Source organism: Uloborus diversus, chromosome 1 (assembly GCF_026930045.1).
Source record: "Uloborus diversus isolate 005 chromosome 1, Udiv.v.3.1, whole genome shotgun sequence".
Taxonomy (NCBI): Eukaryota; Metazoa; Arthropoda; class Arachnida; order Araneae; family Uloboridae; genus Uloborus; species Uloborus diversus.
Window position 1 is genome coordinate 87,393,450 of NC_072731.1, and position 20,924 is coordinate 87,414,373.

Genomic DNA, 20,924 nt, shown 5'->3' on the forward strand with positions numbered 1-20,924 from the left:
AAATAACTGAGCTGTGTGTTTATTTATGACATTTATTTAACGAGTTCGAAGAAAGTCGATTGTTTTGAAAAAAATTTTTAAAGATAAAAGCCATTAGTAACTTTTAAATTGTAAATACAGTATAACTATTTTGTCATTTAGGATAACTAAATTACGCGAAAATGATATATCTCCTGGTGCAACATATTGAACGGTACTTCCTGTTTCTTTGAACTAAAAAGATGTCTTTAAAACCTCTTTTTTTTCTAAATTTTATTTTAATGATGTATGTATAAAAATGTACCTGATTTTTCTAATGGATAGTTTTTCATTTATAGTATAGGTTTTTATCGTCATTAAGTTTCCGAGAATTAGTAGTTTTATTTATTAACTAATTTTTGTGACATTTCAAAATTTAGTTTTTTATAATTGTTGGTTTTTTTAAATAGTAACGTGTTTAATTCCTGAAATGTTGCTTGCTAAGCATGAAGATTCACTCTTGAACTTCGTAATGTTTACTTTTGCGCAGCCAATGTGCATTCTTCAGTTGGTTCATTTCATAACTTTGTGAAGTGTGATTGCATAAATGTTTTGAGTAAGTGCTATTTTTATTTGGCTGTCGTGAAGAATGTTGCCTCAAAATGTGATGATGTTAAGATAAGGATGAATAAAGGCCGTGACCTTAGTCCATCATCCAGGGGTGCCCCCCCCCCCCCCAACTCCTAAAACCTTCCCCTTAGACACGACCCTGAAGGAGGCAGGCAATTCATCATTCTTTAAGCTCTATGACCCTGTTTATGCACACTCCAGCTTCACCCCGGGTTGAAGCGGAAGGTGGATAAAAGGGGGATTGCAGCCGGGTTGATGGGAAGAGCCGTTTTTGTCAAATCATGGATTCGCCTTTACGTTCCCTTACGCTTTCGTTTCGGCGCTATCCCATCGAATGCTGCAGTTGGATTTTTCCATAATTAGAAGAAATTAGTTTCGAAACAAAATCACCAACGCAAAAAGAACACGCACAACAACACCAAAATAAATACACACGAGGAGGAGACACGCGACCACGCAATGCACTGTGGGAAAAATCCGCCAATAATCCTTCAATGTAGGTGGAGGGAATTCCCTCCTGTATTGAACGAGACTTGAAGCCGGGTTGGATGCAATAAATGGCCTTATTCCGCGAATCCGGGTTGACGCCGGGTTAAATCCAGCTGCATAAACAGGGCCTATGAAAGATGAAGCACAGTTTGGAACTGAACATTCATTTTTGAAGCCAGTGTGGTTCCCAAGCTATTAAATTCTTCAACCTACTTTTTTAAAGTATACCTATGCATGCCAGTGGTCCACAATCTTTGTCTTATTTAATTTCTAGAACAAGAAGTGTTAGAAATGGGAATTTGCATCTAAGTATCACAATGGTGCCTAGAATAAGGTTTCTGGGCGTCGGAATATGCCATTTGCAACAATCCATACAAACTTGAGGCTAAAAAAAGAAAAAAAAACCCGTTGCATAGATGTCATCTTCTTGCAGACATATGAGAAAGGTGATTTAAACAGAGTGGGCTGATAAATGGGGTATGGCTGTTAATGTTGGGAAATGTCAAGTGCTACATTTAGGGCATGGAAATAAGTGTACAAGTTATTATTTGCAAGGTTCAGTCATTAGTCAGGCAGACAAAGTTACTGATCTGGGGGTCTTAATAAGTCAGGATTTAAAGTTTAGCCAACAGTGCAGCATTGCTAGTAACAAGGCCAATAAGATGCTTGGGTTTATCAATAGATCTATTTCAAACAAATCTAAAGAAGTTCTTCTGTCCTTATATAGAAGTTTGATAAGACTCATTTGGAGTATGCTGTTCAGTTTTGTCTCCTTATCTTAAGAAAGACATTAATGTATTGGAAATTATGCATATTTTGCTTTCAAAAAAAAAATTTTTTTTCTATCTTTGAAGTAAATTGACTTTTTCCTTTCATAGAATAAAAAAGATGTAAACTTCCTTCAGATCCCGCTGCTTAGAAGAAATTAGTCAAGATGTCCTCCGAAAGTGATTCTGACATATTTTTTGATGCAGAGGATGTAACACCTGTAAAAACTGCTAAGTATGCATTCTTTGTTCAAATGGTTTACGTCTTTTAGCGCAAACAGTAGGGCTAGTATTGGAACTAGTTTTAATGTTCTATAGAAAATAACAGAAAGGTTACTAACATTTGTAGCTTTGAGATTAAAGCTATTTAGGTTAATGGACTTTTTCAGAGCAACTCATCAATGTATCTGCAACATATTAATGCTAAGAAAGAATTTTGAGTATGAATCTTTTCAAAATATATTAAAAATTTGCTTGAATGAAGTTAAAATTAGCTCTATTGCAACACCATTTTTTAAAAAACATGTAATATTTTTCATATAATATGTACTTCCATTTTTGAAAAGAAAACATTTAAAATGCAGATCAAGAACAAAGAACCACACTGTTGCATTTATACTTTTTTTTTTAAAATAGTTTATTAAAAGATAATAGTCTGTTTGATTTTATTTAAAATACTGCTGCCTTTTTGCTTATTTAAATGAATATTCTCTTTATAATGTAATTTTTATAAACCCTTTTACTGATACATTTCAGAAATTTTTAAAGTAATAATATAGAGATGGAGCATCTATTTTAAAAAGAAAATGAGACCGTGAGACTTGAGGCTCATCAGCCATGGAGGAGTTTTAAACAAAAGAAGAGATACTAACAGTAACTTGAGATACTTGCTGCGTTTTGCCTGATATCTTTTTTGCTATTGGTTAGCAAAAAGAGAACTTTGGAAAGTTCTTTTGTTTGAGACTCTTCCATAGCTAACAAGCTTGAGGTCTTATTTTTTGTTCCATACATATTGCTTGATTATGTAACTTAATCAAAAGTGACTATGGGCAGTTCTCAAAAGGTGGGAGCAAACACAGACTTCAACTTTGAAGCTTCAACACCAAATAACTTTCATTTTAATTAACTCTAAAATTTTTGAGGTAAATTATAATGCTGTATAGAGACAAGAATTGACATAAATTATGGAAAAAAAGCTCTTCAAATGCCCTTAAAAAATATTTTCTTTGGAAAAACTGCACAATTTTGGACATACCAAAACGTTAACTGAGCAAATGTACCATTAAAAAAAATTTTAATTATTTCCATACGTTTCAAAAAAAAAAAATTAAAAGTATGAATCTTACACTGAATAATTCTTTGTTAATATTTTACACAAATAACAAAAGTAAAGACAGATTATTTACTTTGTAAACAATTTTAGAAAAAAGTAAGTTTGAAATTTGATGCATGTCCAAAAGTAACGATCTTTACAATGCTATTATTTGAGAACTAAGTATATGATATTTTCCTTTTAAAGGTATTTATCGATCCTCAGAATCAATTTTTAATTGTTTAAAAGTGTTTTCGTAAGCTTTTATGCAGTATCTTGGAAGAAAAATAATTTTTCTTAAACAAACATGTGACATGTCCAAATGGCGTTACGATCTTGACGCCGATAATTCTGTCCGTTTATTTATAATTTTTTTATAATCCACTGTCTTCTAACCTCAATAAAATAGGTTATTATGATGTTATCTTCTTCAATCCATTGGTATTTTGCATAATTAATACGTTACACATGAACAATACATAAATTACAGTAGAAACATGGATGGTTATGATGGAAACAAAAGCCATTTTGCGCGAAAATCGCCAAGCAAACCTCTGTTGGCGACAACACAGTATACGATAAGCTAAAGGTTACCAGAGGGGAATTCCAGTTTGACAAATGTAGTTAATCGTCAGCTGCACCAGATTTGGCGACTTTATCACCTGCACTAGCAATTTTTTTTTCCCGCCGCTTTTATTATTTTAGATTTTTTTTTCTCTTCTTTCTTTTGGAAACATAATTTAACGATCTCCAAATAGAAATATGAATTTCTTTTTTCAATAATTTTTTTTTATACATCGTTTTAATTCTTATGACATTAGAAAAAATATTCATCATTAAAACTGATGTCACTTTTTACATTCTTTCTTAAAGCATATTTTGTTTATTTTTCCTTTAAAAATATACATGTCGTATTTATTTGTCTCTATTTTTATTCCTTATTTGTCCCAATAAATCAAACTACAAGTTTGTATAATTATTTCCATGAAGCTTTTTTCTACCTTTCATCAACTTCTTCAAAATCATTCCAAAACTTTATTATATCTAAAGAGCAGTATGTATAGCCATTCAAGTATTTCATTAATATCCTCTTTATCATTAAATTGCAAAATTCAAAAAGTGGTAAATAAAATTTTCATTGGAAAAGTTAAAAATCAGATTAACAGTTGTCAAAAATGGTGAAACTTACATTATGATGATGTCCAAAATCCGTTACCTACAGGACAACAATGTCCAAAATCTGTTACCTACAGACTGCTAATTTAATTTGCTAATTAACAGTTTTTACAAATACCTGCTGTCTTTTCATGTTCATATATTGTGTTCTAGGTAAGCTTACTATTGAATAAAAGCAAAATTGATATCAAATTCGAAAATTTTGGAAATTGTTCAAAGTTAACTTTTTTGTTCCCACCTTTTGAGAACTGCCCCTATATATTATTGCGCATTTCCACTATCTTCATGGTTTGCATAGCAGCTACATTTTCGAAAAGAATCTGGTACTTTTTTACTGTTAATGCTAATTATCATTTAAGAGCTTTGAATTAAGATGGAAAGATGAAAAACTGTTTTGAAATTTAATTTGCCAAAGAATTGTTATGTTTGCAAAGCAGAGTCTTAGGCATTTTTTAACATTTTTTTTGCTTCTGAAAAGTTGTGTGCTTTGATAAAGAATTGTGTTTTATAAGCCAGCATTTTTAAGCAATTCGACTGTGTTTATTAATATACATACAATAAAATTCCAACTATTCAAATCACCAGTTTGGGGAAACAAATATTTGGATCTTGATTAATTGATCCATTTTAATGAATTGCAGTATGTGAGTTGGAAATGAGAGAAGAAACTATTTTTGAAGAAAAATGAACCTTTAATTAAATACATGAACTATCAACTTTTCTAAGAGTACTTACAAGTATTGTACATTAAAAGCCAATGAAATGACTGCGTTATGAGGCAGTGACTCATCATCCAATTCGCATGTTTGTATTGTGCCTGTACTAGCTTTGGAGTCAAATCTTTTTAAAATCTGTTTTGATGTTTTTTCTGAAATTCTAAAAGTGATTTGGATAGTCTTAGTTCGGAAATGAGAGTTCTACGGTATAATAGGTTCAAACAGTGGTGCCTAACCTGTTTTTTTATCTGAGGGTTGCATCTCCTATTAAGCTACACCCTGCAGGCCAGAACACTTGTAAAATTTAAATATGTATCCTTGTTTTCTAAATAACATGAAGAAATATGGAAAGGGAAGTAAAATTACAAACCAAGAATTGCTATAATCAATACTACATTCCTATTTTATCAATACAAAATTTCTATCCGTCTTTTAGAAACCAATTTCAGATCATTTGACTCCAAATTTACAACAATCATTCTTAATATTGAATCAAGATGTTCGGTTATTTTGGAAGCTCCTGAAATATGGTTTTTGATTCATAATATTGACCTTAACAGTCAGATCAGCATCAGGGGTTGGTGTGCCATATGTTGAGCATCACTGCGAACATCAAAAATCTGAACGAACCCCCATGAAGTTTCTAAAAAATCTTCTTTTTGTTCAGTAAACAATGAGGGTTAATTTTTGAAACATTTTGTAAAAAAATGTATTTAGAGATTGTAGCTTTGTGTTTTGTATAGTATGTTATGTACATACATATGGTATAGAGTAATTCCATGTCAAGTGCCCCGGAGTCCCCATTCGACCATCTCTGATATGGATGAAATTTATAGAGGTGTAGAGATGCTTTTGAAACTAAACTATGCACATTTTCAGCTTCCTCGATCCATATCCTGAGGATCTAGGATCTCCAAAAAATGTGATCCAAAAGGATCAGCTTTTTGGGCCAAATTGCCGTATTTAGACTAAGTTCACAGAAAATTTTATTACACTGGAAGCGTGAAATTTTAGGCACTCAAAGTACATTTGGCTATTAATCTGTTCAATTATTTTTGAAAATTTGAGCTCGATAGATTTCGTGTAGCATGCACGTGAACTTGTGAAAAAGCGTGATGGGGAAAATTTTTCCTGCATTTTAGGTTGCCATAAAATCTGAACAAAAATTATTCAAAAGCTCATGCTTCATAATTTTATTGTAAAAATACTTGTTTTTAATGGGTTACAGTTGCAGAGCTTAAATGACTATTTTCTAAAAAATATTGACATCCAAAGTGGTTATCAAAACCGTTCAAGTGAAAAGTAGCCTATTTTCAAAGCGCTGTAGCTCAAGTTTGTCACCTGGCATCTTAAAACGTTAGAACACGTTCTCCTTTTAAAATAAGTTTTTTCTTTGATGGTGTTCTTTCGTTTAGGGATTAAAAAAATGTGCTTAAAATTCGGACTGTGGTAACAAATTACAGTGTTTAAGAACAGGTTGCGGCAAATTTTGTCACACTGGATGCTTGAAATTTTAGGAACTTTAAGTACTTTTGGTTGTCAATACTTCCTAGTATTTTTATGAATTTGAGTTCATTAACTTTTATGTAGCATGCATGCAAAGTCGCAAGAAAAACGCAGTGGAGAAACTTTTTCCTTGATTTTAGAATGTCACAAATTCTGAACAAAAATGATTCTAAAGCTCGTACTTTGTAATTCTATTGTCAATATACATGTTTTTAATGGTTTATAGTTGCAGAGCGTAAATATTGATTTTCTAAAAGATATTGGCATCCAAAGTGGCTGTTGAAATCGTTCACATGAAAAATAGCCTATTTTTAATGTGTTGTAGGTCAAGTTTGTCACCTTGCATCATCTTTTCCTTGGCACCATTAGAAAGAACAGATTTTTCCTATAAAAATAGTTTTTCTTTACGATGGTATTCTTTCAGATAAGCGTAAAAAAATGAGCTTGAAATACTATTTGTCATTAGGGAGAAAATCTCGTTCTGCACAGAACAGAAGAAGGAACAAAGTCTATCAATGCAGGAGGAATGTATTTTGAAGATTATTAAGTAATTTTAATAATACCTGCAATAAATTTTTATTTTTGGAACCGGTCTCAATACTTATCGAACAGATCCTGTATATACAGGGTGTGCAGCATATTAACCTCCTGTATTTGGAGAGGGCCTTATGTGAGTTCTGGTGGGGATAGGTGGTGGAAGTGGTATTAGCAGATAGCAGTATATATGCCATTTGTTGTGGTAGCAATGGCATGGCAAGGTAAGCATCGTGAGGTGTTGTGAAAGAGCATATTTCAGTAGTGATTTTTTTAACACTACGCTGAAAGAATTTTGCATTCAGTTTCAATTTAGCATACATGATCCTGTTCCATGTGAGGAAAAAAACTGTTTTGGTATCAAACTTTACAGCCACATGTGCTGCACATAGGAGAAAAAAGTCTGGCAGATCTTGAACTGTTTTGTTTCAACGCAAGAAAATCTGGCACTTGTGAGAGCTTCCATACAGGGATCCCCTAAGTGTTCAGCACTGCAACATGCTGCTGACTAGCGATTTTATCACAGGATTATAGCAAAAATCCTGGACAGTCATCTTCATGGCATGAAGAGTTTTTCTAACCAAACAGGATCATGTCGGTCAAGTTTGAACCAAATGCCGAATTTTTGCTGCATATTAATCAAAAGAACCATCATTTTGAATATGCTCCTCCACAACACATGTGAATGTGTACCACACCCTGCCATTGCTACTACTGCAAATGACACATATACTGCTCTCTGTCAATACCTCTTCCATCACCGTTTCCCTACCACAACTCAGCTCACACAATGCTCCTCTCCAAATACGGGAGGTTAATATGCCAGACCCCTGTTAGATAGATATTTTCCAATGAGTTTGTCATGATATTAACATAAATTGAATCTACAGTTTAAAAGTTAAATGAAAAGAAATTCTAATAGGAGTTGGAGGCCTGTAAAATTTGTTTTACTGTTTTTCATAGCAATTCAAAAGTTTGTCTGCATTTGTTCTTTCATGTCTTAAGGATTTTTTTTTCTTTTATGCAGAGTGCCAAATAAGGAAGAAAAACCACCCTTGGATGAGGTATGTTGTTTCTTGCATTTCAAATTCCAGTAGTTTTCTGAGTAGATGGTTTATTGCTGCTATACAATAGAACATTTTAAACACATAAAGTTGGATCCCTTTGTGCTAGAAAAGTGAAATAAGAACGTATAATAGCACAATTTGAGATTACTGCAGACACGTGTTTCAGGATTACAAGAAACCTTTTTGCAATGCAAAATTAGTAAACTTATGAATGAAAAGCCATCCGACAAACGCAAAGAGGCAGATAGACAAGCAGCTTAAAAAGTAAAAATAGCAGATTATCGAACACCATCGAGAGAATTATAAACCAATAAAGAACCAACAGGAATGCAAACAATGAGCAAGAGCTTTATTGTGCAACAAATACAAAAAAGAATTAGGTTGGAGGAAAATTAAGCCATAAAGCTGGAACAAAGAAGACAATTGCAATAAATGTGAACTGCATTGCAAAAGTTGAAAATAAACTAAACTAGAGAGATAAAAATAAATAGGAAAAGTAATAATAAATAAAAATGGATGGGGAAAAGAACAAAACTAGAAAAATGGAACCAAACATTATAAAAGTACGGAATGGCTTTGAGATCCTAAACTAGGTTAAAACTATTCCACAAAATACAAAAAGATCCCCAAAAGTCAAGATCTGATGAATTGGGGAATTCTTTGATAATTTGATAAGAGTTAAATTGAATCCCAACAATGTTGGGCATTACTTAACTTATTTAATTGTTACATTTTCATATAATTTTGATGCTCTTTCAAGCAAAATTTTAAAGCATGGCGAGTTTGTCCAATATATGCAAGATTGCAATTAATTTTAGTAATAGTTCTGCTTTAAGATGTTCGAGTGAAGAACAAATGATAATGGCACAATTAATAAAAGTATTAAAAGCAGAATATTTACGCCTAGGACTATAAGAGGAGGTAAAGAAACAACAAAAGGATTACGATAAATGGTGATTTCAAAACCAAATTCAGTACAAAAAATGACCTAACAAATTCCTAACCTTTTCTTTTAGTTTTCTTTCTGTTTCCTTTTTAGAAAAATGTCGGCTTGAATAACGTGTTAAAAATATTACCAAAAGCATGTGATTCCGCTTGAGTAATTCTTTTCTTGGTAATATTTATTTGTTTATTTATTCATTTTTTTACTTCATTGTCATCTAATTGTACAATGTAATTTTCAGAAAGGTGTTTTGGAAAATGAAGAATCCATTATTGTTCCAGTTATTAAGGTTAAAGAAGAAGATTTGAAGGTAACAAAAGATTTTAGGCTTGCTTTTTACTGTGTTGGGAAAAACATGTTATGGTGTGAAGGTTAGATAAACAACCTTAAATGCCAAATTTACAACAAAGTAAAGTCATCTGACAAAAGCGTATTTAACTTGCTTACTGTAAGCTGACACCTTTCTGCAGCAAAAAGGGGGTTCCTTGAAACCCCAAAGCATTTGTCAGCAATTTTTTGCAAATTTGTGCTCTAAATGTTGTTTATGTAATTTTTGCTTTGTGGGTGCCCAAATATTGTTTTATTTCTATTTTCATGGTTTTTACTAAATATTAGTCTATGTTAGTGCAGCCACAATTTTCATTCAGGTTTCAAAATAATTCATTTAAACAAAAAGTTTGTAAGTGCATTTACTAATTGATGCAAGTAACTACTGGTATTCTAACAAAAAGTATGGCACAATATAGCAAAATATTTATCCTTTAAACACCCTATGGCAATTTCTAGTTTATAATGCTTTCACCAAAGTTTTTTACTTATTAAAACTAGGACTGTGTAATGTTTAGTTAAAAACAAGTTTATACCCGGAACCCAGAAAAGATATGAAATGTGTTTTTTTTTTACTCCCCCTCCCTCTAAATTACCAATATATCTGCAATCTCCAAGAAGTTTGTTGTAAAATGTAAACTTACGGTGATCACTGTGAAATTAAGATTTTAAAAATAATACTGCTTGCTTGTTTCATTGTTTCAATGTTAAAAAATAGTGTTTATAGTGAGTGGAATTGAAAACATTGTGTGTATTATGTTCATCTATAAAAATAACTGGCTATCATGAAAATAAGCTGAAATGTAACACAAAGTAAATTTCTTGTGAAACTAATTATTTATTGATCAAATTACTTCACACTTGGCGGGAGATGCAATTGTTCGAGGCATGTTTCCTCGTTCACAGCATGCTCCAAAATAACCACGGTGACCTGATGCACTGCAAAATCTTACTTGAGAGACTGCAACAAATCTACGTACAGCGTAATCGGCTTGACTTTCTGGTATTCACTCCGCGATCCATAAAAAAAAACCTTCGTATGTTAATTTGCTCATCCATGTTATGGTAATTTGGTTGTCCATGTTATGGTTATTTACTTGTTCATGTTATAGTTATTTGCTCGGTAAAAAATAAGCTTAAAATTGGAATAGAAAAAGTACAAAATCGAATTTTCAGAAAATCGCTTTGAGGTGCTCACCCCTATGCTATGAACTAATTTTGAGCCAAATTTGATGAAATATTGACTGAACGGTGTAAGGACTATGCGGGTAACAGAGATCCAGACATACAGACTTTCAGCTTTATTATTATTAAAGATTATTTTCATTGTTTATATTATTTATTTTTATTTATTTATTTTTGAAGGCTGATTCTATTCTTTTTCCTCCTCTGCCTTCTCAAACGGTCTTATTATAATTTTACCGTAATTGCTAAATAATTTTTGAATAAAAGAACCATTCTTATTTATTTAGGAATTTTAAGAAAGACAATATACAGGTTTAACCAACACCTTAACTCACCCCAGAAAAACTACTTGTATAAAAACAGCAGTAAAGCATGCTAGTTTTTCTTTTTTTTTTCTTTCCTTTTTTGTCTGAGATTCATTTTGAAATTCTAATTCTTAATAATACTTTTTTCACTATCTGCTTGGTAATGAGAAAAGAAAATGCTGTTCACGTAAAAATGCAGTTTTGTAAAAAAAAATGCATTAAAAGTACTTTTTAAAGCTTTTTAGTTTTGCATTGTTCTTGAAATTTTTCATTTTTCTATTTTAAACCTATTTAAGCACTTTGAAATAATTTTAAATCCCCTCACCACGTGATTCCCAGGTATCGAAACGCCAAATTGGCAAATTTTGCATTGCTCCAACAAAAACTGAGCATGTCAAAAGATATGCACATGTATGTTGCATTTTTCGTGCTATAGATTTTCAATGGTTTCGTTTATTCGCATTATTTTTTTCGGTATTTTATTTTACCCATTATTAAAAAATTGGAATTCAGGGGTCTGTCCAAGTTTTTTAACAGGTTCCGTTTTTTGTGAAAAATCAAATAATTTTGTGAAAAATGAATTGATTTTGAAATATCATACTTTCAAAAAAAAAAAAAAAAATTAAACGAAGTTTTAGAATTTAAAGGTGGCACAAACTGCGTCATTTAAACTTAAAATTGAGTGTTTTCCTTTTCTATGTTGAGAATATCATTCTGGGGTGTTTTGGGGGGGGGGGGGAGCATCACTCTCAAGTATCAATATTTATCTACTATTCTACATTATGTTAAATTATACTACAAATATTTCTATACGGTATTTAAAATGATTGTAATTAAAGAAATAAAATTCAGACAAGGTTTCAGCATTTTTGACCCAAGACACTCTTAAAAAGCACAGAATTTCTTTTAAAACTTATAAATTTCATGATTTTAGCAAAAATAAAAAGAGATTTTATTTGTTTACCTCTTAACAAAGCGTACTAAGCATCAAAAATCCCATTAATCAGATTCCCATAGCAGATGCAGAGATCACAATTCTCAAAGTGAAGGCATCAGAAGTATAAAAACGGCTTGTCAAAGAAATATTTTTGATAAAATTACTTTACAATTGCAGTTTAGAGTCCTAAACATATCATTAATAACTGTGAGCATAGTTGAAACAAAAAAATAAATAAATAAATAAATCATCGATTCAAGCATTTTAAATTTTGACTCATAAAAGAAAATGGAATTTTGCTTTAAAAACCTGAAATAAGCATTCTAACAAAAATAAAAAGACTATCCATTTATTTGCATCCTAGTAAAGCGAAGTTAACTTGAAAAAAAACAAAATATGATTCTCATATCGGATGTTGGATGTTAAAAGATTGCATTTTTCAAAATGTAGACATCTAAAGGAAAAAAACCTCAAGTAAAACAGTTTATTTAAAGTTAATCATCCTTATTAGCATCGAAAAATCAAACCGCACCCTAAAAACGCAAATATTGGCAAGCTGGTAAAATGATGAGAATATTTTCCAATTGAGTCATTATAAAGGTTTAATGCCAGATGATAAATGGGGATAATTTTGAAGTTGGTAACCCTGTCTGAAGCGATCATATTTTCATATTATCCCCTCCCTTACTATCCTTCTGCAGTTCTAGGTTCATTTCCCTGATACAGTCAACCCTCATTTATCGCGTGTAATTCGTTCCAGACTTTACTGTGATAACTGAATTTCAGCGAAGTAGGATTCTGTATTTATAAACCGAATATTTTCTTTTTGTGCACATAAAACTTACGACTATTTAAATAGGTTTTTAAGTTAGAGCACCCTAGAGAAACATGAAACAGCACCCTTAGCCACCATTAAAGTTGTAGTTTTCAATATATTGCACAAAATAATACACTAGACTAAAAAGATATCACATTGTTAATTATTGAGAAATAAACTACACACACACTTGTAATTCTTACACACTACTACTAATCTATGAAAATAGGTCAGCTTGCTTGATGATGAATTAATTGCCAGTTAGTGACCGTACGTGCCCCCGTTTTTCCTCAACATTCATCCTCATTAAAGGTATTGCGTATACAACTTAAAAAGCTAGTTCATTGTTGAACACCATCAACACTACAAATGTATTTATCCCCTAGTAATAATACAGTGATTTATACTTTTGTTTTCAGTTAGTGCTTAATGGTTAAAATGAGATAGCTATTCCCTTCACTTTCTTCAGAGATTTTATACCTCTACTCCCTCAAGTAGTTCAACTGCAGCCCCTCAAAAGAGCTCACCTTACTTAAAAGACATACTTTGTTCTTCTTTTGTAGTAAAAAAGTTACACGAGCGCATAAAAAAGGTTATTTACTATATTTGAAAAAAAAAAACTAGAAAAACCGCGACGTAGTGAAGACGTAGTGAAGCCGCGAAAGTCGAAGCCGGAAGTAGCAAAGGAGGACTGTGTATATTATTATTATTATTGTTTATTAAATCATGAGTGGGGAAAAAAGTGCTTACCAACACTTTTTTAGAAAAGTTTACAGCAACAACACTGCTGCTAATTAGCTGTGATAAAACAAATAAACAAAATTATTTAAAACCAAACTTATTTTCAGCTGTTAATTTCTTTCCAAGAAACAAACAACAAGCATTGTATTTATTTGACAGTAGCAATTATTTATCGCTTGCAGGAGCATGACAAGAGTGCCGATTTTTTTTCTTTGCTAAACTAGCAGATTTTGTAAAAGCTGATCCCTTTTGACCTTAAAAAAGATTCCAAAAGTTATCGGTTTTATAGGTTTTATACAGGGAAATCTAAGTTATTTTGCTTTCAGATTTGCTCTTTCAATAAACAACTTGTGAAATATCCATTCTTGTTTATCAGAATTTTGTGAAGGGTCTGTTAACGGATTCAAATATCCTCTGACCAGACCCCTTGCAATATTTATGCTAATTGCAATATTAAAATTACAAAATCCAGAAACTTTCAATGAGACCCACATCAATTTGGATAGGCTAATGCTCTTGTCCAAACAATAGATTCTTTTTTTCATCCAAAATCAGGCATAATTTTTATTTTTCATAAGTAGGAGAAATAGTCTTTTTTTTTTCTTAATGTCTTTCAATATTTCACCATTTCCAAAATAGTGAAAATAAAGCATGCTGTTTTGTGTGTCATAATGTTGAAAAACTACTTCTTTTTTGCTTGTTTTATGCAACTTACACAGATTAATTCACCTCTCAAACTATTCAGGAAATGGTGAGGAAAGCCAAAGACAATGAGCAGCGGCGTAGAAAAGTTGAAGAGATTCGAAATCAAATTATGAATGATGACGACGACATCCTTGAAATCCATTCAGAGCAGAGCAGCTTGGCATCCTCATCCGTCGAGGGAATATACCCGAGAAATAACGCAAATTACTTGCACAGGACCTCGGAGCGTAATACAAATGAAACAAGCAGCGTCATGAGCTTGGGCAAGATTGGCTGTATCCTGGGAGACAGAGACAACACCAAAGATGCAGACACTGTTTCCTTGAATTCTAAATACTCCATGAGTGAGAGCGAAAGCATTCGGGAATTTCCCAACACCATGCCAAAGTCTAAGTGTTCGGAACCGGACGTCGTCGCGAGCACGAAGGGTGAGCAAGTTCAACATCCAGTTGCACCACCAAGGAAAAAGAAAAGGAACAAAAATCTTCCTTCTTCATCTTTAGTAAGCAATATCCTCTTTTTTAAGTAGTATATACTTGGATTTTGCAGGAAAAGAACTTGTATGATATATGAATTATGACATTAGTAGGGATGCACCGTTAAGCAAATTGGCCGATTATCGATTAAACAGCTGTTGTTAATTGGCTGATTAATCGACTCTGACCGATTAATGATCATAATGATTATTTTTAATGCTACCAATTCCTCCTTCACTTTTTTTCTTTTCTTTTATTATTTTTCTTCTATTTATTTATTTATTTTTACTTTAGAAATAGTTAACAGTTTATTTCTAAGAGGCATTTTTTCTTGTTTCTTAATTTTCCAAAAATAATTTCAAAATTTCATTCAATTTCTTTCAATTAATTTTCATATTAATATTAATAACATCACATAATGCTAACTAGACATGAAATTTTAAAAATATTAGTAGCAGCCTGTGGTCAGCATGCAAATTAGGAGCATATTTTAGTTCAAATTCATTTTTAAATTGTTAGTAGCCATTTAATCCAAGTTTTTTATCCATTATAAACAAGTGCGTTGTGGCCATCACGTAACTATCTTCTATATCTTTTTTATAATTCTGATCCCTCCCCATGCTTGACGAGGAAGCAATATTCTTAACAAAAACAAAATTACACGCCAAAACTTGGCGACCATCCCAATTCCCGATTCATCTCAAAAGCAAAGCAAAGAATGAAAATTGAAAATTATTTTAAAAGCCTTGCTTAAAATAATTATGAACATTTATTTGTTAACAAGCACAAGATGGCAACAGTTAAAAGTTTAAATTATAGCAATTTTCTGGTCATTTTCCAACAGTTAAAACCACGCGAAATACGCAGACGACCTTCCATTACAATTTACCTTTCTTATTGTTGCATTTATAAAGCTGTTTTTATTCACACAAAGAAAAAAAATCAACCCCCCATGGAGCGATTGGCACCAAAATTGAACCAACGCTTGTTTACATATGGATTCACATTCATTCCAAATTTTATCCAAAATGTAGCATTACTTCTTGAGATATGAAACTCACAATGGAAAAAAAAAGAACGTTAGATTGCGCCACCCCCTTTTCAGTTATTGATGAGAAAATAGAATCTGCTCTTATCCCCTCTAAGGCAGAGTTTCCCAAACTGTGGTCCGCAGACCCTGGGTCCGCAAGTCCATGTCAGGGGGTCCGTGGTGCTTTCCAGCTGTAACATTAAATGTATTTGAGATTGAAAGACGAGTAACGTTATTTTAATTCAAAAGAAAAACACATTTATGCGGAATAAAAATTTCCTTGCTTAAGTACATGTAGGACTCGGCAGCCCCCTCCCCTCCCTCGGAACTCTTGGAAGTAAATACACTGCACATAAATTAATTCTGTACACATGACAAAGTTCATATCGTTACAAAACTATATTAAGTAAAATGCAAATATTGAGGCACATTTTTTTCAAGAATACATTATACTTTAAATAAAACGTTTGATCCAAAAATTTTATCACTCATCCCTTCACGTCCTTAGTTTCTAATTGAAATCCTAATGCGCCAAAAAAATACTACTCATATGAAAAATTAACACACTTAAGCTAGGCTAACAGTGTTTTGTTCACTAACTTCAAAAGTTCATTTTTAATATTGAACTTGTAGAAATTTGGTGATAATATTTTTATTCCTAATTGAATTTCAAGTAGAATTTTACTTCCATAACTCAAAATAACAATGTAAGAGACAAAAGCTCTGAAAAATATACAGAAGAATGAAAAAAAAATTTTGAAGAAAAAAAGCGTAAAAAATATTAGAAAAGGATAGATTTAACTAGGTCAAATCATTTTCTTTTTTTCGCTCCAGGGAGGGGTGGTATCCGCGAAGTTTGTAATTTTTCCAGAGGGGGTACGCGGAGGTCTAAAGTTAGGGAACCTCTGCTCTAAGGGCTACTTGTCGATAAATTTTTCTTTGATTCCGTTCATTATTTCTTGAGGTACAGCAGTCACAATTTATGACAAAAAACGTTCTATAGCTCAACCACCATTTGAGCTATTGACGCCAAAATTGAATCAGCACCTGTACCTGTTAGGGGGTCGAGTTAAGGTGATAAAATTTCATTAAAAACGCAATAAAGGTGCAGGGAAATGCTTTTTTTTTAGATATCAAAAAATTTGAGTTATTGAAGTTTGAGTTATTGCCAGTTGACTGTATTTACTTTTGAAGTGATTCCAGATTTTTGAACCACTCTGCATTCTTTTATGTAACAAACGTTTCTGTTATTGAAATTTTATCTTGCAGCTGGATGTTCATTACTTATATGTTCAGTTGGAAAGAAACTATTTTTAAATGCATAAATTCTTGCTTTATTCTGCAATTTCATTTTTACGTAGAAACCTGAGAATAATCAGAACAAAGAACTTCCTAGTCCTACCGATCCTGTAGAAAGCATTACTAGAGAATTAGAGTATTCCCTGGATTTGCACAGTGCTACACGAGGGCAGTATGTTGTGAAACCTCAGGTATGTAAGCCATTATGTATCCGCAATTGCTGAATTTGTTATCTTTTCACATCCATCATACGAATTATCTGTATTCAAAGCAATTTTCATGAGATAAGTAATTCAAGAATGAATATATATATTGTATGTATATATATATATATATATATATATATATATATATATATATATATATATATATATTTAATATCAAGTCTGAATTGTTCTGAGTCCTTTGTTTATATAAATATGTCTTAAGATCCTAAAATACAGGATGCTCCAAAAATCATGCAATCCATTAAAAAATATTTTATTCTTAAAAGAAATTTTAAACAGAATTTGTTTGGTTAGTTAGCAGCACTATATTTTTCGGAGTAATACTCCTTTTTTTTTCATGCACACAGACACTTTTGGTAGCTTTGCTTTTAGTGTGATCAAGATTTTTTTTTTTTTTTTTTTGCCAGGATTAAGAATTTTTGCCTTATGGAAAAACTTTTCATAAAACGAGCAGATTTTTGATGAACCTAATTATTGCACTCTAACTTTAACATGTGCTGTGAAATGAAAATAATCTTCTTTCATAAAGAACACACAATGTCATTTCCATTAATGAATGATTTTGATCGTTGACAATAATTTAATCATTTAATTTGATCAAGAGATTTTTTTCGATTTTTGAGTAACTCGAACACTATAAGCAGGAGTTTTAATTGCTTCAAAGCTCTGTAATAACCCATATGATAACGAGCTTACTGTTTTTTTTAATTCTAAGATGGTGTCAACACTATATACTTCTGTTAGTTTTTGAACAAGCCATTTAGTATGATTTAAGTTTTAAACAAAATTCATATAAAAATTGCTTGAATCTGTGAGTGCTTTTTCCATACACGGTGCTCAAAATGTTAACCGATTCATTTGGAAGTAGTGATGTGGATCGGGTAAATACCCAGCGGGTAGGTAAATATTTTTTGGGTATTTACCCGGGTATTTACCCAAGGCCTGGGTAAATACCCAAAAACTGGGTATTTTATAAAAAATGCAAAAAAGTGAATGAGAATTTTTTTTTAAATCTAAATATGAAATAATTGGTAAAACTGATATATACATATTTATTATACAGTTTATAATTTTTTTTTATTGAAAGACTTGATGAAATCATGAAAGAAACATATCGTGAACCAAAGAATCTTTCTTTTCAATGTCATAATTGGAGAAGTATAAGCAATTCATTATGAACTTCAGGATTTCAAAATTGCAATCTAGGTTAGTCATATCCAAAATGAAACAAAAAAGGAAGCATGAGGGATGTTTGGAAGAATAAACTGAGAAGTTATTAAGACACTATGGTGTTATTTTTTTTATTGATATTTAAGTGATAACATGGAAAATATAGAAACAGTTTTCACATTAATAAGCAAAAAAAAAAAAGAAGCAAAATTTTCTTTTTTGTTGCTTTGTTCATTTGCATTTGTTCCCCTGTAGGGTGGGAAGGTAAATATTTTTTTGGGTATTTATCCGAAGGCAGGGTAAATCCCCTAGTAATTGCGCATTTTGCAAAAAATTTTTAGGTAGTATTAAAAGGTGACTATTTTCTTTTTTAAACATAAACCCCAAAATGAAAGATTAAAAATTTTAAATGAATTTTAAATGTTTATGTATATTATGTATATATATATATATATATATATATATGTGTGTGTGTGTGTGTGTGTGTGTGTGTGTGTGTGTGTGTGATACAGACTACACCTGAACAATTGAACTAAGTTTGGAGAAAATTTCTGCATAAGATATAAGTAAATAAATAGTAATAATAAATTGAGCGACATTTCGTTACATTTTGATGTCATGCAGGGATATATTACTGGGTAATAAAAGACTAGGACCTTAAAAAATTAATGTTTCCTTTTTTTTGTAACCAATTAAGCTTTTTTTCTTTTTTGTAGAATGGCTTTTTATATCTGAAATTTGGCTATCAACGTTGATTAGGCATATCCAACACATTTAATGTGAATATCATATTAGATTGCTAAGCTGTTTCACACAATAATTCTTTAAATATGTGATCAAAATACAATTTTTGGGCAAAAATTTATTGTTTTGTATATGATTGGTTGTATATATACATAATGGAATACATACAGAAAAGTATTTTAGTTGAATATAAATTTTTGAAATAAATACCCGGGTATTTACCCATTTTGGGTATTTACCCGGGTATATACCCTGGGTATTTACCCCTAAAAATAAATACCCAGGTATTTTACATCACTATTTGGAAGTAATGACTATATTTTAAAATTGATTTTTTAAATTTTCTAAGATGGTCTTACACTGTGATATTTTTCTTTCTGTAATAATAAATAATAATATAATAAACTGATTAATAACTGATGGTCATAATCGTTATTTTTGGTTTTAATTATGAATTGCAATATGAAGCAGTAAGAAGCAAAGGGATGTAAGTGACAAAATTAAAAGTTTGGAGATAAACAGTACAAATGGTAAATGAACCTCTCCTCTGCCGTGGGTCAAGAGATAGTACTAGTAGTCTTGGTAGGTGCTGCTGTGTATCATGATTTAGAAAAAAAAATTCATTGAAAGCCTACCTAGGACATTATCTTTAAATGCAGTTTGTTCAAAACTTGAAAATGTCCACTTATATCCCTTTGCTTCTCATGTCCTCATATGCTCATGCAATTAACATGTTAAATTACTGCAATATGTTCATGCTTTTCATGCTAAAAATTTACACAGATGTTTATTTGTTAAACATGTTAAGTATTCTTTCTCTGTCACATGCCCTCTAATTTTCATTGGCCTTAAGTAGCCTGGTTTTAGTTCTTCTGAACATTAGATTTTAAAGTTACTGACCAGCATATTGACATAGATTCCTTCCCTTTTTTCTTGCACTACTCGGTTTTTCTTTGTCCAGAATAATTAAATCTGTATTTACCTTTGTATTATGTTTTTTTATCACTGTTGTTTTTATTCTAAACAGGACAGGGAACAAGATCGAGCGGAAGGGCCAAGCAGTGAAAACAGCAGCAGCAGTAGCAATGGTACCAAGCGCACTACACCCACTCGCTCGGACAGCTTAAACAGCGTATCATCTAAGGGCTCTCATCATGCGTCTGAGACGAATGAGCCAGGAAAGCTTCTTGCCGATGACATCAAGCAACCTTTCAGCGTGAGGACACGCTCTGATTCAGGTCGTCCTCTCACTGACCAGGTACTTCATTCATAGCATTTTCAAAGTATGTCATTTAGCTTTAACGGAGTAATTTCATCATTAACTTTCAAACTTATCAATATGAAATACAGACAATAAGCTGTGGGATAATGTAAATTGCCTCATTTGAATAAGTTTTCTGTCCTTTTATTATGTTTTGGACTTGATGCTTTTGCATATTAAGACATCCTAAAACAATGACAAAAACTTGAATTTGAAACAATGTAGTTAAGTTTAAGTATATGAAATGGTTTTAAATGTCTTATAGCATTTCAAGTTGGTTCCAATTTGCTTAAATATATTAATTTGTTTATGTATCTTTGATTTCAAGAAGTTGAATGAATGTTAATGCATACTTGGATAGCATAATAAACAGTCATTATAAACAGTTAAAAACCTTAGCTTTGAGTTCAGAGTTTGTTTTTACAAGAAAAGATATTAACCTAGCTAATGGTAAGAGTTAAAAACTCTGAACAAATTGCCTTGCTTTCTATGAAAAGCCTTTATATCTGATTGGCATATCTGCTGAATGTATAATAGACTGACAAACTTTTCATTCTAACCAATAACATGCTTTAATGCTAACCGTTTTTTTTATGTTAAAC

The 20,924-nt window shown here is 31.7% G+C and overlaps 1 protein-coding gene across 3 annotated transcripts in view; it reads left to right on the top strand.

Moving 5' to 3' along the window:
* The first annotated feature begins 56 nt into the window (after positions 1–56).
* Positions 57–20,924, top strand: part of LOC129230962 (WD repeat-containing protein 44-like) — an 86,672-nt gene continuing 65,804 nt past the window's right edge. Inside the window, exons 1-7 of one of the 3 annotated variants that reach the window (XM_054865222.1) lie at positions 57–265; positions 1,956–2,079; positions 8,116–8,152; positions 9,340–9,408; positions 14,156–14,617; positions 16,983–17,111; positions 20,089–20,319. In XM_054865222.1, coding sequence (XP_054721197.1) covers positions 2,012–2,079; positions 8,116–8,152; positions 9,340–9,408; positions 14,156–14,617; positions 16,983–17,111; positions 20,089–20,319 — 996 coding nt within the window. In that variant the 5' untranslated portion in view covers positions 57–265; positions 1,956–2,011. Of the gene's footprint in view, positions 266–536; positions 575–1,955; positions 2,080–8,115; positions 8,153–9,339; positions 9,409–14,155; positions 14,618–16,982; positions 17,112–20,088; positions 20,320–20,924 lie in introns of those variants that run through there. The other 2 variants (XM_054865209.1, XM_054865214.1) reach the window with 2 other exon arrangements.